The following is a 10,914-nucleotide window of genomic DNA, read 5'->3' on the forward strand; positions in this document are numbered from 1 at the left end:
CCCAGGTCAATCAGTGTTTTTTGAACCCTGCAGTTCCCAGGGGGTTCTCCTGGGTATTTCTGGGCAGGCTCTGGACCCACCCTGACCCTGACCAAGAAGATGGATGGATGGAACAACTGTATTTACTTTTTTTTTTACCGGAAAGATCATCCTGTGCTCCCATTTAGAAAAAGCTACAAAGGCTGTGTCTGAAACGGAAGGCAGCTGCCTTGATGTCTTGTTGATTATGCTGTCTCATAATTCAGTACCTTAGAAGGCAGCATTGTGATGAAGGAACCTATAACCGAATCGCCATCCCAGAGGATACATCTACACTGCCTTCACAAATCGGCAAAATGAAGGTACCTTAGCAGGCAGTATTCAGTTTGCACAATAGCTTGGTAACTTCCTGTCTTAAAATGCTGTCTGAGTAGGCAACATTTATTAAGTTTCAGACGCAGCAAAAAACGTGTGTATGATTAAAAAAAAAACAGTTTTTGAGCTATTTTCTGATACAACTCTGATTTTGAGTCTGTGTGTAAGATTGAGTTACGGAGACTGTGCTTCAGCTTCTCTGTGTATTTAGGTCTGTTTTAGTTGTGCTGCTTCTTCGGTGAAAATGTCACATTTGAAACTTTTTTTTATTTTTATTTTTTTTTAGGTTTTTTGACATAATAATGTTGATTAAGAGATTTTCAGACATTTTGCTTGAGATTTAAAAAAAAAAAAAAATCCTAATACGTGTGGACGGGACCTCAGAGTTATTAGTTATTTCCGAAAGACATAACAAATATGTATTTTATTGAAAACAAATAAAAATCGTCATTTTAATGTTCAACCAACACAAGGTTTCTCTTAAACGGTCCATCAGAGTACACTGAATGACTTTGTCATTGGACATTTAGAAATTGTGGAAAAATTGTGGATTTACCCTTTAATTCTGATGTGACCGCGCTCAAGTTATTTGTTAATAAAATATCCACTACATGTAGTAAATAAAAATATTTTAAAAACATATTAGTTGATATGTTTAATATATTTATATAATAGTATAGCATCGCCGCTCCCCTGCGTGCTCAACATTGCGCGCACGCGCCTGCATACGTTGCCACAGCAGCCGGCGTGTAACCATGTGACGCAGGCGCATCTGGCTCGGCTGTTCGGTTGCGGCCGGACAATAACGCGGCGCTCCGTTTCTCCGCCTCGCTCTCGGCATGGCAGACGGCGAGCGGTCCCCGTTGCTCTCGGACCTCGGCGACGGAGCCATCGGCAGTACTGGGAACGGTGGTGTGTCTCCCGGCCCGGCCCCGTACGGCCAACCCAACAAACCGCAAAGTGAGTAGTTAGCGTACAGAGCTAGCTCTGCAGCTCCCGGCCAGAGACCCCATCAGCCCTGGAGGGCCGAGGCAGGCGGGGACTCGGGGACTCGAGCACGGGGAGCACATTTGCAGTCACGCTCTTTGCATTTTGCCACTAATGCGTGGTGGTACGGCGGTCATTTGTGGTCTGATTGGGCGAGCGGCGACTCGGATCACGATTCTAGCCCAGCTCGGCAGAAAGCAAGCGGGAACGGTCCGGGTGTAATTGGTCAGCGTGCCGGCTGGCTGCTAGGTTGGTCTAAGCAGACACACTCGCAGCGATTACCTGGCCGGCGCCGCGCAGATTAACCGATTTAACGGAATAAGAGGATAATTAACGTTAATCGTATCCTGCTCGTTCAGTCGGTCGGGAGTGGGTCAGGCGACACCTCTGACTGAATTCAGCAGCAAGTGCACACTCATTGTTTTTCAGCTCGTGGTGAAAACTCGCCTGGTTTAATTATTTAGCAGCTATGGACGTGTTTCTTAGTTACGGCTGACAGGTGAACTCGTTTTCTGTAACATTTCTCGAGATGTGGCCGCAGAGGTTGTAGTAAATCGTGGATTTCAGCGAATGTAAGATAGATAACATTTTGTTTGAGCAGATGACGTTCATAAACATTGTATGGTAATTTGATCGACAGGTCGATCGGACCACTCCTGGGGCGTTAAGTCATTGCCGGATGATTAAAATCGACCAATCGCCGTCCTCGGTGGGAGGGGCTTTCGGACGGAGGCTCGGTTAGCGTATTAATGGTGGAATAGTGGGACTTTTATTTGACAGCGGTGGCTAATGTGTCTGTGTGCTGTAGTATTTCACGGGAAGTGTGTGTTAGTGTGTGTGTGTATTAGTGGGATGCACAAAAAGCAGAAGTTGTGTGTGTCTAAGCTGCATTCCAGCAGCACCTTATAAAGAGCCTTTCAGCTAAACACAACAACAAATCTCATTTTCTGAGTCTGGAATGGCTGGAGGAACAATGGGCTATTTAGTCTTCCCAAAGTAATTCCTATGCTGGTCACTTCATCCTACTAAAGTGTGTTACTCCATCAGACCAGCGTATTTTTATCTGCTGTTCTTAAAAACAACATTTCAGATAAATGTTGGTCTTCTGAGGAAAGTCGACATAAATAAAGTGTGGGCTTGAGCTGGAGGAAGGGACGCATGCACAAGTCTGTGGTTGGTGATAATATATATATATATATATATATATATATCATTGTCCTATAAAAGACTGATTAGAAGCTTTACAGAATTATGTAATATCAGAATTGGCATCACTCGACTTACCCATTCTTCACAGTTCATCTTAGTTTAGCTTAAAACGGCTTCTTGATTTCTTTACTTGTCATTAGCAAGACAAAGCAATCAGCACAGTCATTATCTCTCTCTCTCTCTCTCTCTCTCTCTCTCTCTCTCTCTCTCTCTCTCTCTCTTTCTGGATTTCCGTGTAGGCAAGGCTAGAACTGTACCTTTGTTTTGTATAATGGTGTGGTATGATTGATTTTTGTCCCTGTGTTTAGGCTTTTATGTAATAATTGATTCACGCATATCACACTAGTGGTCTGCCTTCAATCAAATGGGATATAAAGCTTTTAAAGTCTCTCTCTTTGTCTCTGTATTTCTTTCTGTTTGTTTCTCTCAGGCTTCCCCCCATTTCCAAGCCCCTCTCAGCCCTCCGTGCTGTTGGGTGAGGATCCTCCGCCCTACTCGCCCCTGACGTCGCCCGAGAGTGGCAGCGCTCCTGTGATCAGCTGCCGGGTTTGCCAGTCCCTCATCAGTGTCGAAGGAAAAATCCACCAGCATGTGGTGAAGTGCGGGGTCTGCAATGAAGCTACAGTGAGTTTGCAAAACACATGCACGCTTGTGTAGACCAGTCATTGTGTAACTAAATCTCTTGGACACTTAAGCTAATGCAGGAGCAGAGCATATCTGTTTAGTTGATGGGATGCAAGCTAGAAGGCCTAGATTAGGTTCAAGAAGCATACACAAAAAAGGGTATTTATAAATGACAGTGATGTTAAAACATTTGAATCAATCACTGCCTGTGTTTAGAGTATTGGGCAACGTTTTGATCGACATAGGATATCTAGCTACTAACAGCAAAACTGCATTCGCCTAATTAGTCCCTGGACTTACCTTAAGCATTTGCTTGCTAACTTGCTGTTGTGCTAAACTCTGATTCAAGCTCATAGTCTGGGTTAACGGTACACTGCTGCACACAATTATCCTCTCATTGTCCTGCAAGTTGCAAGACCATTTCTGATGTCTGTTGTAGTGTGTAAGGGATTTTAATCTTTTGGGTACTAGTATTTTGTCACTGCCCAACCCCAAGCTGTCTGCTCTGTGTGTGAAGGGGTTTTCCACCCATTGTTCAAAATGTCTGCATAAATCAGTCGATGTTAGTTTGCTGTGAGACTGATTTCTTTAGTGGTGATGACAGGAGTTGCAATGTCTGCAACACAGTTACTGTAGCAATTTTATTTATTTATCCTAAAATGACCAGACACCCTACACCTGTCTCTGTGATTTGGGGATTCATCTACATTTATGGCATTAGGCTGACACTCTTATCCAGAGCGTGTTAGGAACCTTGCCCAATGACTCTTAATGGTGAGGTGTGACGTGCTTGCCCAGCCAGGGAATTTAAGCCTAGTCTGCCATAAGGAAGGCTGTGCTGTTACCAAAGCTGTGTTGTATTCGCTGCGCTACACCAAATGCAAGCTTAATGCTGATAAAGATAAAGTATATATGATAAATCAGTGCCCTGTATGTATCTCTCCACCGGACCAAAATCTCAAAACTATCGTAGACCGATGTTTCAGCATCAGGCAGCATATTGGTTTATGACAACATTATGTAATAACTTTTTGCGAGGTAACTTTTTACAACTATTTTTCAACACTTCATATCCGGTCCTTGTAACACCACATTGAACCATTCAGACTCTGAAAGTTTCTCTAGAATAGAGAACCACTCTGAATGACTCTAAATGACTGAAGATTCCTCTCTGAGTGCAGGCAGCAGGCCTACCCTGCTTTCTCCTGCTTTTTTAAAGCTTTCTCGTCGTGCCGCATGTTTGAGTTGAAATAGACGGTTTAGCTTCCACAGAGTGGTGAAATGAGGGTTTGCCCATGTAGTCTGAGAAAAACAAAAACACAAACACACACATGTTATTGCCTCACATCTGTGACCCTCACCCAAATGTGTTTTACATGAGTGTGTAAGGGTACACAAGGGTCATGGTTTGGTTCACACCGCAGTTTGGACCTCACTGTTCTGTATAAGCTCCATACAACACAGAAAAGCAACAAAACCTTCCAGATGCTTAAGAATAAGATTCTTTTCTTAAACAGTGCTACCGTAACATTAGCAATACTCGTAAAATCACTATATTGGCATGCAAATCCAGGCTTTACTTGCTAAGTCTTGGTCCACCGCAGGGCCGCTTTGCCCATAGTGCACACGTCTTGCACACTGTCTATCTTCTGTATAAGTGCATGCATTGCACCGTGATGTCCGTATTGTGAAAGTTCACATTTCGTGTACCGTTTACACCCCTAATTTTACCCATTTCCTCTGTGCAGTTTCAGCACAAACTGCGATGAATGATACTGCAGCAGCAAGTCATTGTTGTCTCAACATATTAGTCACCAAAAAATCTGCAGAAAGGGGAGAGTTTTCAATAACCAGTCTGTGACTCTAAAAAGTTGTGTAGCACATCCAAAGCTTAAGTCTAAACACATGTGAAAGAATAACCCTAAAATAAGATAAGATGGATTCTCTGGTCAGTCTGACAAGAATAGCAGAAGTGAGAGAAGTGAAAACCCAGCCATTCATGCTTTTGCTTCTCCTCTCAGTATCAGGCCTGCCATAATCTTATCTTGACTCATGAATCATCTGTGTTGACTCATGTGACTTTCTGTTGCACTGAAACAGTATAGGGGCGATGCGGGTAGAGCTGCGCCTTCTTTGTAAAGCAGCTAAAAAAGCCTCCAACTTTCAGTTTCGCTCAACATCCCTCTGTTCAGAGAAAGAGAAACATGCAGTTGGTGTCTTTTCTAATTTATCCCTTCTCCTTTTCTGTCTACGGCCACCTCCTACCCCCCCACCCCTCCACCCCCCCACCCCTACACCAACATTGTCTGTTTTACCCTCACTCTTATTCATTCCTTCTCTCTCTCTCTTTCTCCTTGTAGCCCATAAAGAATGCCCCAGCAGGGAAGAAGTATGTGCGCTGTCCCTGTAACTGTCTGCTCATCTGCAAGGTCACGTCTCAGCGGATTGCCTGCCCGCGGCCGTACTGGTGAGAGACAGGGAGAAGACATATGTCCCATCCAGATAAAATTAACCGAATAATTCATGGACTAACCCAGAGACAAAATTTAAGCTACAACACGGCTACTATTGGTTATTTACTATTCAACGTTTTTTGTTTTGTTTAGTTTTTTTTCTTCATTTTATAGCTACAATTGTCAGAAACCACATAAGCATGTATGTTTGAGATCACTTAACTATTTAAAGCGAGTGAACGAAGGCATTGTGTGATGGATTAGGATGCTAACGGGTAGAGTGCAAGTTACCTTTACTTGTCAGCTACAGTAGCTTTAAGATTTAGTGTATATATATATATATATATATATATATATATATATATATATATATATATATAATATATATTTATAAATCAGAGGTCTGACACCAGATGTTCCTTGGCTGATGGATTGCATGTGGTGTAAGGGGGGAATTTTGTGCATATTTATTTAGGTTTTGAAGCAATGTATCATGGTCCCAGTGCTAATCAGTGTTGTCTAGCTTTTATTTATTATATTAGTATTGTTAGCAATTTATTCATTTGTTTGAGAACAATACATCCAATCCAGAGTGATTTGCTTCAAAGTTTCTGAATTTAATTATAAACCTAAAAGGCATCTTAAAGGCATGCTTAAAGTAGTTGATTAATTTCATATGTGGAAGATAATAAAGTTGGCGTAGAATGCATGTATTGAGTACATAGACGTAAGCTCGCAAAAGGCAAGTATTATAGCATAGATTTAAGACTGTAATTATTAGAGTCTTGCCGCTGTGGCTGTCCTTTCATTATGTCCACTCAGTGATACATTTTAGCCTTGCCCCCACTCACTTACATGGGTTTGGCATACTTTCATGAGTCTGACTGGTAACAAATGGGTTGGTGCGTTCCCTTTAAATGTCTGTTTAGCCACAGTTTGGTTCAGCTGAGGTAGTGTGGCTCCTCGTTTGCCTCTGCGCTTGTTGTTTCATTGCATTGCATTTGAGTTCCCCCTCCTGCTTACACGGGCACATGAAAGGCCTTGGTCATGAGTCCTGGTTCATGTACCCTGTAACTAGCAGAGCTTTGAGGGGATGAGCTGCTCTCCAGTATCGACAACACCATATTCCCCCATAGTCGCTGTCATGTTTACTGTTTCTCCAACTTTGATTAGGGTTTTTTCCAGTGGGCTGGATGTGTGTAAATTCTGTGGGGTGTGAATATAATGAGTCAAGACTGTTATGAAACAGTTTTTGGAAGTCGTTCTGGGTCTGTAGACAAATGCTCATTCAGCATTTTAAAAATACCAATCCAGTAATTGACCAGTTGAGGACTTAAAACAAAGCTGTGTCGTGCGGCTTCCATTTAATTAATGTTTATTACATTTGGATGAAAGCTCTGGAAACAAAATATATAGTTTGGATGGTTGTCTTGGTGCTGAATTGTAAATTGGATTAAACAGCTATGTATAATAATGGCACTTCAGGTTTGACCAACTCAAAGGGGAAGAGTAAAATAACCTATAAAATAAGATCTGAGTTTTGGCTGCAAACTGAAAAAAGCTAAAAGCTTGCATAATATCAGTGCCCAGTGAATGACACGTGTTTTATTTGTTTGTGTTGCAGTAAGAGGATCATTAACTTGGGGCCAGTACACCCTGGTCCAGCAAGTCCAGACCCACAACCTACTGGAGCACGAGTGTCATGTGGCCATTGCAGCAACACCTTCTTGGTACTGTTTTTCTTCATCATCCTCATCCCCATCCCCATTGTAAATATGTAGTATCCCCTCGTGCCACCAAAACAGCTCTGACCCATTGAGGCATGGACACCACAGGGCCTCTGAAGGTGTCCTTCAGGCAGATCCTTTAACTCCTGAAAGTTGTAATGGGGGGCTTCAGTGAGCATCACTAAGCCTTGGGCTCCCATGACCCTGTCACTGGTTCACTGGTTGTTCTTCTGTGAACCACTGCATAACAGAAAAGACATGCCCAGTCGTCTAGCTGTCACAATTTGGCTCTTGTCAGAGTGTCTTAGATCCTTATACTTGTCCATTTGCTCTGCTTTTAACACATTGCCTTCGAGAACTGATTTGCTCCACTGCTGCCTAATATACCCCACTGTATACCTGCCACTGTAAATGAAGATAATCAATGTTCTTTACTTCACCTGTCAGTGGTGCTAATGTTAGGGCTGATCAGTGTTTTCACTGCTTGATTACTAATACGATTATTGTTTCTGTAACATTTCAGTGGACAGAGTTTACCGACAGGACACTGGCCAGATGTCCCCATTGTAGAAAAGTGTGAGTGTCCAAACAGTCACTTGATCAGTCAGGTTTCTTTTCCTTTTTTTCACTCTCATATCTGTTGAGTAGAGTGTTCTGATTTGTTTTTGTGTTTTGTTAGCTTCTATCACATCTCAGCACAGCATATCTATGTAAAACATCTACCACAAACATTCTGCAGTTACCATTCGAGAAGTCTCCTGCTGTTCTTATCACTCCTTTTCCCCTCTGCAGCTCCTCTATTGGCCAGCGATACCCGAGGAGGCGTAGTCTGTGGTGTTTCCTGCTCTGCTTGCTCTTCAGCATCTCCGCTGCAGGACTGATCGTGAGTGTAAACAGAAATGTAGCCAATGCGTTTGGCATGATATAAATATTACACAATGTTATGAGTATGTTATTATACAGTGGAAATGTAATAAAAATATATAATACAAACTGCCCAGTACAGTTTAGATAAGAAACAAAACACAAGTTACAGAAATGACAACTTGCAATGATTTTTTTTGCAGCTTATACAGTCAAGTGATCATGTGATCAGGTGTGGTAGTAGGTCAAGATGTCACTGTCAGAGAATTGGGGCAAGGCATCGTCCATAGAGCAGTATTAATAATAATAGTAATAATAATAAAAATAATAGTAAGATATATATTTTAGGTCCACATTACAGTTTTTTCTTTCACTGTCTCATAACTACATTTAATCTATTAGTTTTGTTGTAATAACGGAGGAATAAGTCTTTTAGGTTAATAATGTAATAATAAGTGTAGGGTCTGGGGGGTTAAACTTCTTTATAGGCTTATTGTCTGGTTACTAATCTGGAGACATAGTAGCTGCGATTTAAAAGTGCTGTAAAATGCATTTATTCAGTATCTTCAGTTTTCTTCGTTGTGTATGTATGTATCTTTGGTTTGAGTAAAAACAAAGCCCAAATGCGATTTTACAAGCCTGTTTACCACCCTGTTATTATGCCTCAGATTGAAACGCAGATTTGGCTGCTTATGGGGTGTTAATTAATAGAATGTTTGGTTACAGTTGCAAGGAAAAATATCTACAGCCGGGATCTATGGGTTATTAAAATCTTCAATTATTAAAACGGTTCACTTACTTTTTCTAGCCTGCATCATGGATGTTTAATCAATGTGCTCACTAGATGCCATGAACAGCACAGGTGTTTGTGTGTGTTTTAGTGTAGTTAGATTGTGTTTGTCTATAATTATGACTTGAATAACAATCAGACCACGTTTTTTTACTAATCAAAACAAAAATTCTGAAGCATTTACTTACTTTGTCTTCCAACTGTATCTGACAAAAATAGAAAATGCATGAATTTGTAGACGAGACTGATGACCGCTTTGTTAGCACTGTTAGCTTAGCATCTCCCATTCTAAACTTAAAGAAGCAAACTTCAGATACCAAACATGTCTTTGTTGTTTGGCTGTCTGTCTCTAAACTGTTCCTTTACAAATGACTTATAACAGTCATGTCTCTCTCCCTCTTTCTCTCTAGGCGGGGACGTGGTCTCAGGCGCGGGTGTATGGGGGAATCTATGCTGCGTGGGCGGTTGTGCTGCTGCTGGTCATGGTGACGCTGGCCAGAGCACTCTACTGGAGCTGCCTACGGGTCAGCCAACCCCTACAGAACTTCACATAGAAACTGAGACAGAGAGGGAGGGAGGGAAGGAAGGAGGACAGGTAGAGAGAGTAAGGGAGGGAGGGAGGATGGTAATAGATTTTGAGAAAGAGATAAGGGGGGCAGGGTTTGGGAAGAGGCAGGGAGGGAGGAAAAAGTGGTAAATATAGAGCTATATTCGTAAGCAAGGGAGAGGGAGGCTGAAAAGAGGTAGAATGAGAACAGCATGGATCGCCGGAACTGAGGGAGTGAACTGAGGGAGTGAATAGAGAGATTAGGGTGTGGAGCAGGACGGATGAGTGGATAGAGGGATGGGGTCAGGTGAAGCTAGGTGGCTGTTTTAAGGATATATTTATTTAGCTTGTTGAGCGTTGAACGGTGTTACCGACGACTGTGCGCAAATTTACTGACTCGTTACGCAACTAATCTCCAGTCGCCCCGAGCATTTTAATACCCCCACCACACACACACACACACACACACACACACACACACACACACACACACACACACACACACACACCTGGACTCACACACCCATACATTTATGTGCCATTTGTGGTTGCTCTCGCTTGGTACAGTTTAAATAAACTACCTACACACACAAACACACAAACACACACACACACACATGCTCTTATACACACAACCTGTCAAAAGTTTGGGGACATCTGTTGTCTGAATGGTTTAAAAATGAATAAATTAGCATGTTTTCTTTATCAGTTTGCAGTAGTGTCAAATTAAAAGTACACAAAAGTAACAACTGACAAATATACTGTTTTCAATTAAAAAAGAAAAACCAAACAAACACATTTTACCCCTTTTCTGTGAAGATACCTATCAGCTAAAAACATCTTGAATATGCACAGTGACTTAGAAGAGTTGATAAAAATAATTTGTGGGGGGGAAACGCTGTCTTCTTATTTAGGTTCTTCATACTAATAATGGTAAAATTCCCAGCATTAAGGAGAGGCCAATAATAATAATAGTAATAATAATAATAATAATAAATTACACCACAATCCACTTTTTTCAAGTGTGTGATGAACATTGTCAGTACCCTTCAAACCCAAAGAGACTGCATATACCTCAATTTCACAATTTCACAATTGGCTTAAGTTACATGTTAATTTAATAGCTACTAAATAATTTATAATAATACTGAATAATGGGTATAAAAATCAAAACAAAAATCTAGTCTAGAGTTCAAGGGATTCATGAACTGACCAACTGAATGTGTCATAACAAAAGTAATTGAACTAAAAGAAGTGTATTAAAATACATAAACGAATTAAAGTGCCCTGTGAAAATGTTGAATTAAACAGTTATTTGCACTCATTGTTTTTCAGCATGTTTAAAATGCTTTACTGTAA

The 10,914-nt window shown here is 41.4% G+C and overlaps 1 protein-coding gene across 1 annotated transcript; it reads left to right on the top strand.

The window, feature by feature from the left end:
- Positions 1-1,061: 1,061 nt before the first annotated feature.
- pip4p1a (phosphatidylinositol-4,5-bisphosphate 4-phosphatase 1a) lies at positions 1,062-9,576 on the top strand. The gene is made up of 7 exons (XM_072669082.1): positions 1,062-1,314; positions 2,981-3,174; positions 5,535-5,641; positions 7,252-7,357; positions 7,878-7,930; positions 8,147-8,237; positions 9,419-9,576. The coding sequence occupies exons 1-7, from the start codon at positions 1,194-1,196 to the stop codon at positions 9,560-9,562; spliced, it is 816 nt and encodes a 271-aa protein (XP_072525183.1). The 5' UTR covers positions 1,062-1,193; the 3' UTR covers positions 9,563-9,576.
- Positions 9,577-10,914: the final 1,338 nt, after the last annotated feature.

Source organism: Salminus brasiliensis, chromosome 23, assembly GCF_030463535.1.
Source record: "Salminus brasiliensis chromosome 23, fSalBra1.hap2, whole genome shotgun sequence".
Lineage (NCBI taxonomy): Eukaryota > Metazoa > Chordata > Actinopteri > Characiformes > Bryconidae > Salminus > Salminus brasiliensis.

Bases quoted from the DNA above. Each gene is read 5' to 3' on its own strand.
- pip4p1a (XM_072669082.1), top strand. From the start codon at position 1,194: ATGGCAGACGGCGAGCGGTCCCCGTTGCTCTCGGACCTCGGCGACGGA. The intron at 5,642-7,251 runs GTGAGAGACAGG...TTTGTGTTGCAG, and splicing joins GCCTGCCCGCGGCCGTACTG to TAAGAGGATCATTAACTTGG. The intron at 8,238-9,418 runs GTGAGTGTAAAC...CTTTCTCTCTAG, and splicing joins TCTCCGCTGCAGGACTGATC to GCGGGGACGTGGTCTCAGGC.